Genomic DNA, 19221 nt, shown 5'->3' on the forward strand with positions numbered 1-19221 from the left:
ATGGCATGTCATCCTATTGTCAAGTCCCGAGATAATATTTCTTGTGTAGTAAAATTTTTTATTACCACAATACACTGCCGGACAAAATAGTTGACCCTGCCTCTCGAGACACACTACGAAAAACGGCATTCTCATCTATGATACGATGTTCTGTGACCCGGACTACAGCGCCAGGCGCATGTAGCCGCTCTGGCAGTATTCGACTTAATTTCTGACTTCTGATCTAACAAAACTTCTTCGATTTTTGCACTGACAATAATGCTAATGCAAATATAATATTTAGAACATTATTCATATACTACAAGTAAATAGCGCTGCAGAGTGCCTTCTTCAGTACGCATTCATTTCTTTGACGCAATAATAAGAATAGCATTTCTAAATATTAAATAGTTACGTTCATTATTTGGCAAAATATAATTTCCTTATGTAACATGTTCGATAGCAAATTTTGTATGTCCAGCCGAGTGGTCTTGAAAAAGGCCATTCGCATAAGATACGTCGAGAAGTTTTCATTTCGCGAGCGCCACCAGGCAGAACTGTATGTTTTGATGTTTAGATAAAGACTTGTGATAGAGACGCGTGGACTGGATATTATACTATGAGTCGTACCTATTGCGGATTTTTCAAGGGCACAAGTTGTTACATTACATGGATTGAATGGGATTGGTTACGAATTGCCAATTCCGTAGACTGTAGTGTAGTATTTTTTTAATTCATAGACAGATGTGTTTAGAATGCTGTCGTTAGTCCATTATTGGAACAAGTTTTGGATGGATATAATGGTACAGTATTTGCATATGGGCAAACAGGTACACACATGAAAGACAATCACTCCCCTTCATTCGATTTAAAAACTACATGAGTGAAATTATTAGGAATTAGCTTAAAGTACTTGGCGTTCTTCGGCCTTCTTATATTTATCTACTGCTGTATCCTTCCTGCGAGAAGCGCTCGGCCCGGTCACCACCTAGCGGTCGCGTCGCGTACTATCCATCGCGAGCCGGCCGGAGTCATGACTTTTTTATGTAAATATATATAGTTTTTTACACAGATTAATCATATTTTACGTGATAAAACATAGCCTATTCTTCGAACTTAAAGGCCACAGGTAAATAATTATCACAATGGGTTCCGGCGGAACTCAAAAGAATCGGGAGACTCTCCGCTTTAAAATGAGCTTAAAACATTGATGTTCCGGTCATTCCTCGCGGAGATACAGCGAGTTGAAGAAAAAATGGAATTTGTGCAAGTTTTAAGCATATTTTCGAAAGGACATCATAGGCCGAAATTTTAACCGAATCGAAGAAGTCACAGATGCGTCTTAAAGTGGAAAGACTGATCTTTCTATTGCTTTTTCATGAATGCTCTACGATGATTCCTTCACTTGCTCGAAGCAACTAAAGTAAACAAAAAATAAAACTGTTTTTGCTTCAACGTTGAATAACTCGGTCAAAAAAAATCGCAAAAGAAATTTATTACTCTCTTTTCACACAGGAAAGTAGCCGCTTTTGACCAGTATAAATGGATTTTGTGTAAAAAAATTCATACTCCCCGGAGAAGTTTCGCAAGTTGCAGAAATTTATTTAAAATGGACCAAGTGCTCTTTATATCGATATAACTTTGCCGAAAAGCAATGTAGCTAAACTCTGAAAAACAGCTGAAAGTAGGGATTCCACGGTTTCAAACCATATTTTCAAAATATCGATACGACTATTTTTGTCGGAGTTATGACTATCTGAACTAGTCTCTACTTTTCGGGTTCCTAGAGATGATCCTTTAATTAATGTGAGGAGTGTATTAGCTTTAGTATCGTTTTCGCATTAGCATTAATATGAGTGTAAAAGTTGAAGAAAATTTGTTGGAAGAGAAGTCAGAAATTTAAAAGATTCTACTATCGACAGAACAGCTACGGTCACATGGTGCTGTGGTTGGTCACAGACTCTGGTATCATAGATGGGAATGCCGTTTTTCGAAGCGTGTCCCGGGAGGCAGGAGTGGGGTTGATCATGATATTATATCCTTACACCATCGGGTTGATAAGCATAGTGTTCGACAGTGTTACAAATTCTTAAATTAATTTTATCACTGTTACGACTCCCGCCCTCAAACCTAACAACGTGTAGCGTAAACTTTAGAGGCGCGAAGTTTGAATCAGACTACACGAATGTAATAGAAAGGGTAGTGATCCTCTAGGGAGTAATCGGTATAACTGCAGCCATCTTGGAGCAAAACTGGAAATAAACATCTATCTCTCTCTATCAGTATTTCTGTCTCTTTCTTTTTTTACAGTTTCTTTCTCTGTCTACTTCCGTTTTTGCTTCAAAATCGCGGCAACCAATCAGCGACAATACACGTTGTTCCGATCACTCTCTAGAGGATCACTAAGAAAGGGGAAGTAAAAGTGAAGTTACCATAAGTCCAAAGTGTTTGAAAAAATTTCGAGATTTTTTGAAAGCTTAAATTGTTCCTGTTCTTTACAGTTTTATTATAATTTAAGCGTTCTGCGAGCAGAGTGCTTTAGCGCTCCACGGGCATGAACCCGCGTTCCAATTTCCCATGAAGAATTTAGAACCCTAAAAGTCAGCGCAACACCATACGTGTTTCTATGTGATGTGTTATAACCAAAATTCTTTCTATTTAGCAATATCTATGTAATTCTAACATACACAAGTCACATATAAAATGATTTAGCAGAGTATGCCATTAGTTACACTATATATCTTAAAATTAAGTAATGAACATTCTGAAGGTTGTAATACAAGTTATATGTAACAATGAAAATAAAAGAGAAAAAGAAATAAAAAAATTCAATACTATCACAGGTTTCAACTACTTTCTTTTGCAAACCTTATTTATATTTTAACAATAAATCCTCAGGAACTTAACAATTGGGCTGCGTTTACACTGTATGAATTGTAAGCTGAATGTTTTCATTGCATTACAAAATTCGCGTATAATGAGAACTCGTCATTATGCAAGTATCGGTACATACATTATCTGTTTTACCGACTCATGTTTATGTGGACCTGTTGCGATACTCGAATCCTTCAAAACTGCTTATTTCTTAACATTTCTCTCGTTACAAACTCAGTTTAATTAATTTCGCTCCCTTTAAAGTTCCTTTTTAACCGGGATGAATTTAGCTAAGAAGTGTATATTAGTAGACACAAGGATAAATAACATTTATCGGTTTGGAGGTTATGTGAGCCGGAATGCTGCATCAGTTTATGATCATAAAATCAAATGGACTCGACCACCGAGGGTCCCCCAATTCGATGTTAGACAAACCGGTGATTTGGGACTACAAGTAGATGTAAAACCCACTGACACTCGACTTTACTATGAAAATTCCAAGGAATTGGAAGAGTAAGTAAATTTTGCTTTTAACATATCAGTATACAGGGTGTCGCCGAAATAGGTGACCAAATCTTAAAACGATAAAACCAGGTCATATAAACATGAATTCAAAAACTGTTCCACATTGAAAAAATTTCTAATACGTTCTTGAATATTTGAATCATTCAAGAGTTAGAGATTACAGTAGTTCTTAAATAAACCAAGTATCGATGAATCGATATTAGCTGAATGTAAGTTCCTGACAGTACAAGTGAATTTGATTTTAATCCATAAGATGTTAGGGGGTCCATTCCACACATTTTCATACAATTATATTGCACAAACACATGATATTAAATTTATCTTAATATATAAAGCAGAAAGCTTCTACAGTGGCTCACAGCCATAATCGTACACTATTTAAAATCGCATAACTTTATTAAAATTAATCCAAACGATTTGAGTTTCTTTTTAGAAGCTAGAAGAATTAGTTTGTTAAGTGACGTGATTCATCGTTTTAAAAAAAATACACTTGACCGGAATAGCAAAAAAAATAGAAAAGGTCGTTTTTTCAACTTTTTTTTGTGAGCCTGTAATGAAAATTCAAAAAATCCGTTTGTACATTGAAGTAAGTTGTATACGTGTCTAAAATTTCATAAAAATCGGTTAACGTTGCTCTGAGTTATAAACGCTTAAAGATCGCAAAGTAAGGTTGAGAATCGCTGATTTTGGGAATTTTCGCGATTCTACTTTTCGCCAAATCTACGGAATAAATGCCAGCAAGCTAAATTTTGGTATGGGCCTATATTTGGTCATTATAAACAATAAAAAATAAAAAAAAAGTTTTTCGCGAATATCTCGTTATCTAACATTTTTACGACAAAAATGGTTATGAAATTTATAGCTTAGGGAATTCTCTACACAAAAGGTCCTATGAGTTTCTTTCGTAGGGGTAACTATTTTCATGTATGTCAGGTTACCAAGTTTCAACCCCCATACTTTTGACAAGGGAAGATCTCGAACCCGGAAATTCAAAAAAATATGAAACTGTAAGTATATAGGGGATGGCCTCCTGAGTACAATGCAATTTTGTTTGCTGCCCAAATTCACTCCAAGAGGGTGCAATTGACCCGTGAAAATTGTTCTATTTTGTATTATTATTCGCGAATTGTAGGAGATAGAAAAAAGTATTCAGGACAAAGTTGCATCTTTTAATTAGGACTATCATTTGGTAAATTATAGTTCTTACAGTTATAACACAAAATAAAAAAAAAAGAATTTTCTCGGGTTCATTTCACCCCCTTAGAGTGAATGTGGGCAGCAAACAAAATTGCGTTGTACTCGGGACATCCCCTGTAGGAATATGTATATTTACAGAGTTCCATAATTTTTTGAATTTTCTGCTTCGGAATTTCCCTTGGCAAAAGTATGGGGGTTGAAACTTGATAACCCGACATACACGAAAGTGATTACTCCTACAAAAAAACTCCTACAAACAAGACTATTCAAAAGAAGGGTTTTCTCATTTAATGTTCTCTAAAACAATATCATCTAATTGATTATGCCTGCATAGTTCCCAATGAATATGCTATCATGTTCATTATTTATTCGTATATTTTTGTCATCCGTTACTATTACATATTTTATTATGAAAAGGAATGTAAATATTTAATTAACCTGTCATTTGTATGGTCCAGTGCGAGCGATCTTGTAAAGAAGATGTTCAGTTTGAAATTTCAACCATTGCGAGAAACCAGAAGTGTAAAAAGGGAGAAAATAATGAGTCTTGTGAAAAGGCATGCCTCTGATCGAGGTTCTACTGAATCCCGTAGTAAGTTTCTTTTTATTCAATAGTTCTATAGTATTTTCAATGTATGCATAATTTTTTGTAATTTTGTAACAACTCGCTTTTTATATTATGTTACTATTAATTCCACGTTTGTTTATAGTGTATAATGGTTAAATTTTCCGTGACTTCGAATTACTTCAACTCAATTAAATATGTAAGCTCCAAGTATACTAGGTAACAATTATACAGGGTGATTCACATAACTTGTCCACCCCACATAACTTCTAAAGCTCAGCGCATTTTGTTCGCCTTAGCGTGAAACATTGTTTTATATGATATGAACGTGTTCAGATTCAATTCGAAAATTAATTGCTTCATTATTGGAACCTTCTGTTTTAAATAATTTACGCGGCTCCTTCGTCCGTTTAATCGCGGGCTATCGAATTGTGCGGGTAAAACGCAAATGTGGTCTCTTTAGGTCTGTGAAGATAGCACCCCCAAATTCGAATTTTTGGAAAAACTCAACGGCATTCGTTTGTTCATCGTTTGCCCACGTTTGCCCATAAAAAAATTTTTTTGCCCACCCTCCAAAAAAAAGTTACGAACAAAATAAAAAATTTGCCCACCCTCCAGAATTTAAATAAAAAATAAAAACCGCGAAAAAATGGGTATAGATGAAGCGATCGCGTTAAAGTTCGATTATTCTCGAAAATATTATCAAAATCGTTCTTTCAACGGTGCAGTCCGTTAGTTTAGATATAGAAGAGATTTGCCCATGCATTAATTTCGCATGCCCACCCTCCAGAATCGAATTATTAAAAAAGATAGCCAAGAAGTGCGGTACCTGTTGAACCGAATACCTTTCTGTTCGTTTATTTCCCGAATGAATTATCAAAATCAATTGTACTTACCGTAAAGGTTTAAGGTGTCCGGTGACATGTTATCCAAAAAATGTTGCACACACTTCTTTCTCACTTTATTCGAACGACACTTCAATTTGTACCGCTCATCGAATACTTCACACTTTCCACACATCTGCAGCACGTGCAGAATAACACCAGAGTGTATCAGTGATTTTCTAGTCATTTTTCACTAATTCCCGCAATGATGTCGCACAACGGAAAATAATATAATCTCACAGTTACTTCACAAGCCGTAAATGAACGCACGATCTTGCAAGAGCTGTGTCCGAGCTCTGTAGACCGACTGACTGACTTTCGTGCGTCGTTGGAAACAATTCGAGAGTATCGCAGACATTTGTTTACGTTTCGGCAGTGGCACTCGGCGCTGCGGCCCTTTAGGGTATTAGCGCTGCGTGTCGTCATCGAACGAAAGTAACTACGCATTTGTAAACATGTCTGATAAGTTGTCACCAAATTCACTAAACTCTTACGTTAAAATCAAACATTGAAATTGGCTAACAAATATGAAAAATATTTCAAAATTCCAGTGGAAGAAGAGGAAAAAGAAATAGTGGATAGCATTAATGTTTCTAACGAAAGTAATACTAGAATTCGCGAATTCTAGTCCGAATAAAATAAATAATATACTGCCGCAATTATATTTTGATATTGCATTGTAATACGCGCGTGTACCGTTATCCACGGTCGATTCCCGGGACATTATCGCCATAAACGATCACTCTGGCGAAACACTCTGTCCGATTATTCGGGTTAGTATTTCGAACCAGGTAGTTGTGCTTTTCCTGTCGGCACAAATAGGTTAGACAATAAAAAACTTTTCGTGGATACTCGTGGAAGAATAGTGGAACGTCAAATTTCTTTCAAAATGTAATGAGTAATTAATGTAAAGCAATCTTTTTTCAATTTTTTTTTAAAAGTGGGTAAATTTTGATCAAAATTCCACTTAAAGGTGGTCATTGTCTCTGATTAATATTTATCCATTGCCCCTCAGACAATGTAATATCGAAATATAATTGCGGCAGTATATTATTTATTTTATTTGGACTAGAATTCGCGAATTCTAGTATACTTTTGTTAGAAACATTAATGCTATTCAGTATTTCTTTTTCTTCTTCTTCCACTGGAATTTTGAAATGTTTTTCATATTTGTTAGCCAATTTCAATGTTTGTTTTTAACGTAAGAGTTTAGTGTATTTGGTGACAGCTTATCAGAAATACATCGGGACAAACGATATGCATCGTTGAAAGAACGATTTCGATAATATTTTCCAGAAAAATCGAACTTTAACGCGATCGCTTCAACGGGTACCGCACTTCTTGGCTATCTTCATTAATAATTCGATTCTGGAGGGTGGGGATACGAAATTAATGGATGGGCAAATCTCTTCTACATGTAAACTACCGAACTGCACCGTTGAAAGAACGATTTTGATAATATTTTCGAGAATAATCGAACTTCAACGCGATCGCTTCATCTATACTCATTTTTTCGCGGTTCTTATTTTTTATTTAAATTCTGGAGGGTGGGCAAATGAAATCTGAGAGTGGGCAAACGTGGCCAGGTCGGGTACATTCGTATCCTTCTATTAAAAAATTGAAATGCATTCATGATGGGTGATGAAGACAAATTTTTTATTTTCTTCATAACTATTTTTTGGAGGGTGGGCAAAAAAAATTTTTTTATGGGCAAACGTGGGCAAACGATGGACAGTCATTTCCCACCGTCAAATCATTAAAATGTTTTCATGGGGGTGCTGATGAAAATTTTTTTTTTTGCCATAATTTTTTTTTTGAAGGGTGGGCAAAAAAAAATTTTGTATGGGCAAACGTGGGCAAACGATGGACAATCATTTCCCACCGTCAAATCATTAAAATGTTTTCATGGGGGTGCTGATGAAAATTTTTTTTTGAAGGTTGGGCAAACGAAAATTTTTTATGGGCAAACGTGGGCATACGATGCACAAACGAATGCCGTTGAGTTTTTTTTTTTAAAATCGAATTTGGGGGTGCTGTCTTCACAGACCTTGTCTCTTTCTTTTCTACAGTTTCTTTCTCTGTCTACTTCCGCTTTTGCTCCAAAATCGCGGCAACCAATCAGCGACGATACACGTTGTTCCGATCACTGCCTAGAGGATCACTAAATAATTCTAATATGAACTAACTGATGACATTAGTTAGTTGAATATAATGCGAACTCTTTATTTTATATCCAGTTTCGACGTGGTTCGGAATATTTTGTACAGATACATTTTATAAGAGATTGTACCAACAAATAAACTGTTTCAGTTGCAGCAATGACAAGTGAAATATCGGACATTCAGGAATATATGAAAGAGCATCCAAGGAACAAAGTTGCAAAAGTGTTCTTAATAGAATTAATCGACAGAAGAAAGAAGCAGCTTAGATTATTACGCAATTGGGATTACAGGCGATTTGAATGGATCCTCGAATCTCTGAACCTCGTTTACAAACCTGTTCCAGCGTACGATATTCTTCAGATCTTCGATACGCACCTAATACGTTGAATAACTTGATGACCGCTATAATTCTTCATTAATTTTGACACGATCCAAACAAATGAATGCTATTTCCTCGTTCTTTATATTTACAGTAACTTGGAGATTCTTATGTTCAGGAATAAATAATTAATTATATAAAGCCAATAAAGGTAACGAATAAAAGAAACAGTGAAAAATCAATTGTAAACATTTTTCGTTTATTTATCTGTTTAATATAAATATATAATATGAAAATAATTATATACATTAGCGGTCATTATTAAGCTGTTCTGCATAATTATATATATAAATTGAAACGTAAATTGAAACGTAAATTGAAAATATATATATATTTCTATATATATCTCAACGTGCGTTACGAAAAGTAGCACGTTTCAATTTTCTTACGTTTCGCCACGAAAAATAGCACATTTGGGAATTTACGGCGAAAACTAACATATTATCCGGTTTAGCCACGAAGAATAGCATGTTTTAGATTATTTTGCAGTCTGCAGAAACTATCACGTTTCAGCGCGTGGTCAGTTTAAAAAAATTCAATCGTTGAAAATAGTGTTTAATAAATAATAATTCCATGTAATCTCCAAAAGACAACACATATGACAATTTTAATCTACATAATTTAAGTAAGGGAGAGTGGGGGAATTGCGAACGCGGGGTAAACATGCTATTTTTCGTGGCAAACCGCTCAAACGTGCTAGTTTTCGCAGCGACAGACGAAACATGCTATTTTTCGTGGCAAACCGAATTGTTTATATTATTAATTTTTTAATCAATTACAGAAAACCTGGCATGGTATCCCGAAAAGACTCGTTGAGAATCTTGACGCAACAACGCTGCGACGACATCATTAACGGAAAACTGAATGCCTATAAAGCTGAACTGCAAGAACAGCAAAAAGTTTTCTATCGCGAAAAAGCAGAGAAACTGGAATATATTTTCAAGGAAGAACTCGAATATGGTTTAGAACCAACAGTGACAAAAGAGGAAATCGAGGCGGCACGAAAAAAAGCGGAGGAGCTATCAAAACTTTAAATAAAGCATCTTTGTGTACATACGTGTGTCTTTATTCACTTTACGAAACGCTACTAATAATAAACTTATAGGAATACCTTCGTCTGTAATTTCATTGTTTTTAATATAATGTTTCGACTACTTAGATACTTTGTATATTTAAACGAGAATAGTGTTTTCAAAGTATGTCTTTGTATATTGATAATGAGGTGACTGAACGGTAACTACAGTTGTGTTCGGTTTGGTTGATACAAAATCATCCCTACTACCATTTTTTGCTTACATAGGACGTGGCAACTTTCGCAACCGAGCACTTGGCGCTCCGGAATAGGAGACTACTTAGGGGCGAATTCCACTTACGCCCACGATTTTCATTTAGGGGTTGTACCTAGTCAGCCGACCGAAAACAGGCGAATATTTGTGAATTTTTTTTGAAGAAGCGGAAGCGTATATTTTTACAAATCTTTTTGCGCTTAAAAGAGCAACATTTAAAGAACATTTGGTAATTTTTTCGTAGAAAAATATTTACGTTTATAATAAAATAACATGCGACATCCAAGAAGCATTTTTAAAAATTTGGTTTTGCGGTGAGCACTGCCATTCGGAACCAGATTATCTAAAATCAAAAAACAAAAAAGATTTCGTTAGTATATTAATGTATCCTCAGGTTGACGGAGAGAATTTTCCGAAACATTTATTTAAAACAAAATGGCGGCTATTTAAAGTTGAAATCCTGATTTTTTTCGCGTGATTTTTGCACGAAAAAAGTATATGTACTGCCGAAGCAAGTACTCATTTGGCATAGAAATAATGTTTGTGAGAAGGAATTTTTGGCGACTTGTGCGAGATGAATGTGTCCATTTTCGTAAAAAATGTAAAAAAAAAGTTTATTATATAAAATCAGAATCTAAATTTCGGGCGAAGACGAGAAGTAAAGCTAGTTATTCATAAGACAATCAGTGTAAGTCGCTTTAAGTCGTGTCAAGTTTATGGTTTGTTGCTTGTTACTTAAAGAATAATTTACATCGTCTTCCTTACACCATGAGTGAAAGAAATGAAAATACGCATTTCTTCGTTATCAGAAAATCACCCTTTTTCTGATAGTCAATCTGAATATTTACCTAAAAATTAACAAAATTTATCTGATTATGATGATGAAAACGTGAAATGAAAACTTTAAAAAATTGTTATAATTTAATGCGCATGTTTATTAACGTGTATTTTCATTATAAATATTAAATTTGTGACATTATAAATGTAAATTTTTAAAATATATACTTCCAAATTTGCTGTAAATAGTGAATTCGAGTTAAAGAATAACGAGAACTTATTCAAATTTTTCAGTGGGCATTTAACATTAGTCTCAATTCTTTGAGTCAATCTAATTTCTTCTAAAAAACCACGGTGAGTTTCTTTTCTTTCATTGCAGTTAAATTCATTTGTATGTTATCTTACAAAAAAATCGTTTTTTACATCTTACCTAGCATTGTAATTTTTTTTTACAACTAATTTGTGAAAACTTTATTTATCACGGTTTTAATGCTAATGGACTTACACTGATTGGCTCCTGAACCCTCCATATGTAGTTAGGTTCAACTGGCGATGACGTTCCCACGGCTGCGCATCACGCATCCCTCGTTGTACCAAGAAAGGCCCAAAAAATGTAAGTGAACGTTCCTTTATATACCGGGTGATGAAAATTGAGAACGTTCAATCTTTACGCGTTACAAGATATTTAATTCATGAACCAAGGAAACTCTACATTTCTGTCGTTTCTCTTGTCACGTTTTTCCGCACAGGTCCTAGTACAAAAAGTATAAGTAACAGAAAGAATATTAAGCAAAATATCGCAAAACATTCGCGGTAATAATAATAATAAAAATATATTGCACTATGGTATTCGTAAGAGTTACATAGTTTTACCATATGTGGAATAAATATATTATTATATGTAATATATTTATCTTATTATATCAAGTAAAGTTGGTAACATTTATTTAGTCTAAAAATAGCCTGTAGACCTATCAGTCAATTGAATCATCTTATTGATTGGTAAAGACAAAATTGATTTACATATATAATAAGAGGAAATTTGCCTATACAATGGATTATTTTAATTGTAATAATATAACATAATATATAGATCAAAGTGAAAGGCATTTCAATGTTATGGGTATGTGTAAGAAATCATAAACTTTTTCGCATATGATAATCTAACGGTTACTACAATATATTTAAAACGAAATTCGCATCGGATGGATTGCAAAAAAGTTGGAGTCTTAGATTATAAAAGTAATTATTTTAAGAAAAGTACATATTATATCATACGTACATAGATATCATGACACCGCCAACCTACATATGATATTATATGGTACATAGTACCTATATGATATTATCATATGGTACATAGTACATATATGATATTATCATGTGGTACATAGTACCTATATGATATTATCATATGGTACATAGTACATATATGATATTATCATGTGGTACATAGTGCCTATATGATATTATCATGTGGTACATAGTACCTATATGATATTATCATATGGTACATAGTACCTATATGATATTATCATGTGGTACATAGTGCCTATATGATATTATCATGTGGTACATAGTGCCTATATGATATTATCATGTGGTACATAGTGCCTATATGATATTATCATGTGGTACATAGTGCCTATATGATATTATCATGTGGTACATAGTACCTATATGATAATATCATATGGTACATAGTACCTATATGGTACTATCATATGTCATATGATACCTACATATGGTATTATCACATGATATGATAAATTTAAATTCAAATGTCGTGGACATCAATTTCCAAATAGATAAAAAAGAACGAGACAAAAACTAGAACCATATTATCATTAACAATATATAAGTGGACTTATAAGATGATTATGGGGCGTAACTTTGTTTCCGCTCTCTTATTACTTTCAATTACGAAGTCACACGCGTCATCCCTTTATAAATTTGTAATCTGTAAGTATTCTACTTAATTTGAAAAATCATTGGAAAATTAGGACCTATTTTATGACCTTTTTTTTAATCATATCAACGACTACCTACTTAATTTCTTAATTATACAAAAGTCGTTCAATAATTAAAATAAATGAAAACCCTAAAACTATATAAATTATTTACATAGAATAAATCAATATCACGGATCATTAAAACATTTATCGATAAAAGGTCAATAATTTATGCAGCTTAAAAATATACAGGCATTCCTCATATTGTTTATATATATAATTAAAAATTAAGAAACTATAAGATTTTTCTTTTGAAAACAAATTTAGCCTATATTTTTGTGTAATGAACAATTTAGTCCTTAAATACTGTTTGTTAATAGTCCCTCAATCAAGGAATTAATCACATAAACATAGATTTAATCACTATTACGACCACCCTGTATAGGTCGTATATAAAGATGAGCTGGATGCTGATGTCCTATTCTTAAGAGGGCCGCCGTGAAAGTTTCGCTAGATCTTCTTAAACAATCGTTTAAGTTCCATTCATAAGTGTGCATGTGAATATAATTGCGACGACTATTTGCAACTTACGCGATCGTTATTGGCCCCCAATCAACCAGTATTGCAACTTTTTGTGCGAAGCGGAAAATATGATTTATCATTTGTAAGGACCATTCATAAGTGAGAAATCAAGAGGAATTCTGTAGGATCTTTCGTAGATCTTAAACCATTTCTGATTTTTCCACTCATCACAAAATGAAGTCACAGATTTCAAAATCTGTAGTCGACAGGGTCAGTATGACAGATATTCTAAAACCTAAATGTTATCCAATTTCTAATATATTTCTAATACGTTTATCTAATTTTCAATATATTTTTAATTCCTAAAACGTTGAAGTTCTAAAACGTAAAAATTATATTTCTAAAACATGTACTAAATTTCTAATACATTCCTACTGTGAGTAAGTCATTTCTAATAGTTTAGAGAAACGAAATTTATGTATTAAAATTAAAATCTCAGTGATTCGAAAGCAGTAGATTGGAGAATATGTATTTGCTTTTTATATTTGTTTTTATTAATTTCGGATAATATGTTCGGCGGTCTTTAAATAATGTGCATAAATATTCCTTAGACCATTTATTTCTATAATTTTTCATTCTTGTCGTGTTTCGACCTATTATAGTGTAAATAATTAAAAAAAAATTTTTATAAAAATATATAAATTCAGGCCACTTTTAACGATGAAAAGAAAACGGGATATATTTCCTTCAACGGGATCTAGGTGCGGACGCTAAAGGGTTAAATAGCAAATTAAAAATTTAAACAAAAACAGATAATTCTCTTATCACTAATTCATATATGGTTACTTGTAGCGAAGAATTTATTTTATCGAAATTGTTGAAATTACTAAAGAATGAAGATACTAAAAAAAAAGATATGTAACTAAACTACACAATAACAAAAACTTTATATTATTATTATTAAGCGTCTTTATTGCACAAAGATACATAAACGCGGGAAAAAGAAAAAAGTGGGGAAAGTAATATTATAAACAACAAAATAGAAAAATTACTTTTATTATGCTTAATCATAATTAACTGTAGGTACTCAAAACTCTAAAAATTTTAACTTTTTCAAAACATTTCTATTAATTTTGTTTTGCATAGTGACATTCAAAAAGCAGTTCATTGCAATGGACTCTCTTACCTACACCTTTAAAAATTTTATTTTGCATTTTTCAATGATATAAGTTAAAGAATTGAATCGTAAGAATCATATGATCTCATAGTTGACAATTGTGTAAATATTCTGGTTACTTGAGCTTTATGTTAACAAAAAGCAAAATATATTACAAAATTGTTAAACCTCAAGTGATTTTGATACCTTGCAATATCCATAATCGACACTTAACGATTATGTGATTTGCATTTTTAGAAAGCAACAGACGCAGAACTTAATGAAACTGTAAATGTACCAGTCACTTCTTATAGTTCTTATTTCGTGTTTCCATTTGTGGTTACTCGTTGAAAGTAAGATTGCTCAATATACATATGTAGTGGTTTGCAATCAGTGGGGAACACAAATAACAGCTCCTGAATGCTTTCAAAATTTCTTTAATGTACCTACTTCAAATAAAATAGAGGATTGTGATAAGAAATATGATGTAATTATTAAGAAACTTCTTCTATAAGTTCTTCTATACCGCGACTTTGATGTAATATCTCTGCATTTTAATTGCACTTGACTACTTGAATTTAATTAAACAGAATCTCCATCTTAAATTTCATATGGCTTTGTATAAATATTAACGTTCTTCCTAGTTTCTTAAAAGCAATTTATGATTTTCTATTTTCATTTTTGCCTATAATGTGCTTCCATTTCACTTTCCCTAAACTTATTTCCTGTCTTCAGACATTTTAGTAGGTTTGGAAATTTTGCTCGAGAACCGCTGACTGCAGCACCTACGCGTACATATGTATATGTTAGTTAAGAATTTGCACGGGCACTCCTTATGAGAGCTGGCAGATGCGTTGTGCAATGAGAATCTGGTGCACGCATGCGCAGTGACACCTAGCGTTAACTGTCACCATTTCAATAAGTTACATCTCCATGTAATTGAAAGGGGATTTCTAAACGTACTTTTGAATGTCCTCCAATTTTTATTCAGTGCAATTTGTTACAATATGTATATAATTTGTTATAGTACTAGTATTTAAAGTGTAGTATGAATTATTTATATCTCTGATAACAATTCAAAAATTCGATTATCATTGTATGTAATAACTTTCTTATTTTCTCAAATAAAACTTTCTTATATGAGAATTAAGATTATGTAATGTTTGCGATTATTTTCATAATTGAAGGATAGAGGTTTTTGGTATTAATAACAAGAACGTATTGTTGCTAAATAAGATGAAGAAACTAATATTGTGAGAAAGGATAGACATGAATTGAAATATTTCATTTAATAGCAGTTACTGAAGAAGTTTCAGTTTGAACATTCTATTAAATGTCTGAAAAATTAGTTCGTGTAATATGTAAACAAAATGTGATTTATTAAAACAAAAATATGGTTCTACATAAAATATTAAAGTTGCCATTGTATTTTTATATTTACAAAAAGATATACTCTAGGAGCATGTTCTGTTTACTGTTTAAAAAAAAAATACATCTAGTCCTTATACTTTAAAGCAGAGCGATGTTTCTTATTACAGGACAATACGTGTGTATTATTTGTAACCAAACGAATACAACGAATAAAACAGTATAGATTTACTTTGTAATTTTAAAATTAGTAGATAAAAATACATTACGTGTTAAATGTTTAATATGCTTTTTTCTTACAGATTATGATTCTATGCTGTTTTTTGAAGTTGACCATCGCCGGTGTTCTTCAACAGTAAGATTACATAAGTACTATCGCACTTTCGTAAACTTAGATTTTGACTAATTTACGAAAACACGTGCTCCTGACTATAGATTTCGGCAAATTTGAATTTTATGACAAGTAAAATATTATATATGTACACACATGTATTTACACATATTAAACCATATGAAAATTAAAATTTTCGTTGTTTAGACCATTTTTTATTTATTACATAAATTGCAGAATACTATTTATTTTCGAAATGTATTAAACCTTCAACTCCCAGTTTAAAAGTGCGTAAAATTCTATCGCCTGTTTATATTTAACTTCTGTTAACAACCATCCGTAGTTTTCCTGATGGTAAAGTAGATTTCAATGTTTTCGGTTCAGAAAATCAAGCACTCTCTTAAATTTATTGTTGATTGTTAAATATATAAAAAAAATGTATGCTTTCCATTTCAAAATAACAAGATACACCATATATACCAGTCTCACAATTTTTAACTAACGATTCAAGGGTCGGGGCGTTAAAGGGTTAATGCACACTGAAGTATTCAATTATTTATTATGCTACGCAATTTTGAAACCAAACTATTTGGAATACTTCTGTGACAAATGATTTATGAATAATGAATTATTACTCAATTGAATTTGAGAAAATATCGAGATCTTACTAATGTGTAATCTTACTATTATCATATTTCTTCGTGCGCCATCTACACATCGTTGGCACAATGCGGTAAACATTAACTTTTTAACTTCCACAAGGAAAGGGAATCAAGCAACGTTAAATTCAATCGATTCGTTTTATTAAGGAACTGTATCTGCAACATCTGGCATATTTTTAAGCATAACGTGCAGAGTAACTGTCATCTTTGTAATGTAATTAATAATGAGGCACACCCATGAGCGTTCAGACGTTAAGGAAGATAAAAGAGTGTGGCAAACTTTCAATGACTCGTGGATAATAAAAAGTGAATATAACCTAATATTTCATCTTCAGGAGATTTCCTTGCGCACCAATCGATGCGATTTCTGTGGATGGTGTATCAGTGCCAATAGCTTGCGCTCTCAAATCAATCGGAAGTAGAGTAGAACCAGCGCTGCCAACATACGTGAGGGTCTCGTCACCAATTTTATACCGACCACTGCCGAGAACGTCGTCCTTGGTATACATAGCTCCGCCCATTTTTAAAACATCGTCAGCTGTTGTCGCCACCGACATAAGAAGTCAAAAAGGAACAGAGAATACGGTATGTAATTTGGAATCTCTAAAAGTTTTCTATAGAGATACATACAAAATTGGTTTTACCATACATTTCTTCTTTTTACATTCTTCAAATTACTCTTGCTACTAATATCTCACTAATAACTACGTATACGAAGTGATTAAAAGAAGTTTTTACTGAAACATGCCAAATGTTCGCTTACCTTCTGATATATCATCGCAATGAAATAATTGGAACCTTTTATTTAAAAATAAATGTCAAAACAAATTTCGATACTTTTTGTTCATGAATGAACAAGGCTAACAAATTGTACGTATAGCTATATGTATACTTTGGGGGAATTCAAATACTGAAATGATCAAGGATTGGAGAGGAACACAAAAAAAAGTACGTCTGTACTGTATGACGGAAAAATATATTCTGATAAATAGTTGATAATCATTTAGTACGAAAATAAATCCAAGATAACCAATAAATATTTACATCAGAGCTCTGCAACGGGCGAGTATATCGCGAATCTTTCGATTCACCCGATTCGCCCGTGTCCGCGTCGGATACGTCGGGTCAGCATTAATTTCTATCGGCCCGAGACTCCTGAACGCCGGAGACGGCCGAAACGCGCAAAGCAGTCACCAGTCATGGCGTCACCACGCGTGTCCGACTGGCTCTTACCCGTGAGGGGTGACTGTTCGCGCGCTTCGGGCGCAAACGTAGCGAATGTTGAGCGCGAATTCTGTGGAGTACATACTTGCGTCGTCCATATTTGTTATGCTACACTAGCGCCACCGTTCCCGCGGTGGTAGATTCCTTTACCAATAGAAAATTGATAGATAGGAGTGAATATAAAAATTGTATGTGTTTGCAGGCATATCCAAAATATTCATTCAATTATGGCGTCCTAGACGGATACACAGGTGATTCGAAATCAGCTTGGGAAGAAAGGGATGGTGATGCTGTCAAGGGTGAATACTCCGTGGTGGAAGCAGATGGGTCAATTAGAACAGTTACTTATACAGCAGATGATCATAAGGGATTCAACGCTGTCGTTACAAGGAACGAGCCGCCGAGAAAGGCGAAAGAAGACATTAATTTGAAAGCGTTTTTACCAGCAGCAATTGTTCCACACCCCCACTAAAAGGGGCAACCTGCTATCTGAGACATTTCTAGATCTCCTTTAAACTACATAAATTTATCCTTGGAAAAAAACATAACATTATACGTCTTATTATAAAAGAATAGCACTACTAATTTCAATATTAGAAAAAGTATGTAAATCGTATTTCATCTTCTATTATAGAACTAATGGAACTATTTTTATTCGTGTAAGCAAGGGAATAAAGTACTTTACATAACGGGTGCATAAAGAATTAAAGACACTTGGGCACTTTGAAAAAAACTTAATATTCTTCTTTTATATTTTCTTCAATTATTAAGTCCGGAAAACATGCTCCAAAAATGTTATTATACATTACAGTATGCATCATGAACGTAGTTACAGAATTTTAATAACGTATGTGCGCACAACATCCCTTCGCCTATCAAGTCCACAATCAATAGTCCTGACAGAATTTCGAATTATATTATATTCCTTAGTTATTGTGCAAGGTGTCCTCAAACTAGTGGTGTAATATCAGAGGGTATGATCAGCATCACCCTCTTTCGAATAAAGAAAAAGATCATCAAAATCGGTCCATATGCTGAGGAGTTATGCGGGGAAACACATCAAAAAAATACATACAGGTCGAATCTATAACCTCCTTTTTGAAGCCTGTTGAAAATTACATTGGATGATAAGTCTATCCTACACCTGGTCTGTGGTAGAATTGTCTTCCGAAAGGTAGCGCGCAGCGTCAACTGCCGCATAGAGGGAATTCTGTTTTACCCCGTTGTCAAATGTTCCAACATCTTTTTCAAGGAATAAATAATCAAATTTGTTATCAAAATCAATTGCATAATGCTCGCCAGTGTCCATCGAAGAGGCCTACGCCCTCGGATTGCAAATAAATGAACAAATATTTCACGTGTTCTTGCACACAATTTT

At 33.5% G+C, this 19221-nt stretch overlaps 2 protein-coding genes across 2 annotated transcripts; both read left to right on the forward strand.

Annotated features, from left to right (window-relative positions):
- The first annotated feature begins 2994 nt into the window (after positions 1 to 2994).
- Bonsai (28S ribosomal protein S15, mitochondrial) lies at positions 2995 to 9679 on the forward strand. The gene is made up of 4 exons (XM_076828283.1): positions 2995 to 3366; positions 5034 to 5167; positions 8335 to 8530; positions 9347 to 9679. Exons 1-4 carry the CDS (start codon positions 3134 to 3136, stop codon positions 9597 to 9599), a joined length of 816 nt encoding a protein of 271 aa, XP_076684398.1. The 5' UTR covers positions 2995 to 3133; the 3' UTR covers positions 9600 to 9679.
- Positions 9680 to 16940: 7261 nt separating this feature from the next.
- On the forward strand, positions 16941 to 19023 carry LOC143377059 (cuticle protein 19; the record flags this gene model as incomplete). The annotated part of the gene is made up of 2 exons (XM_076827970.1): positions 16941 to 17204; positions 18046 to 19023. Coding segments are annotated over 2 exons (534 nt in total), but the record flags the coding sequence as incomplete, so codon positions are not given.
- Between the last annotated feature and the right edge of the window lie 198 nt (positions 19024 to 19221).

This window comes from Andrena cerasifolii, chromosome 15 (assembly GCF_050908995.1).
Source record: "Andrena cerasifolii isolate SP2316 chromosome 15, iyAndCera1_principal, whole genome shotgun sequence".
Classification (NCBI taxonomy): Eukaryota; Metazoa; Arthropoda; class Insecta; order Hymenoptera; family Andrenidae; genus Andrena; species Andrena cerasifolii.

Bases quoted from the DNA above. Each gene is read 5' to 3' on its own strand.
- Bonsai (XM_076828283.1), top strand. From the start codon at position 3,134: ATGAATTTAGCTAAGAAGTGTATATTAGTAGACACAAGGATAAATAAC. The intron at 3,367-5,033 runs GTAAGTAAATTT...TGTATGGTCCAG, and splicing joins AATTCCAAGGAATTGGAAGA to TGCGAGCGATCTTGTAAAGA. The intron at 5,168-8,334 runs GTAAGTTTCTTT...AAACTGTTTCAG, and splicing joins AGGTTCTACTGAATCCCGTA to TTGCAGCAATGACAAGTGAA.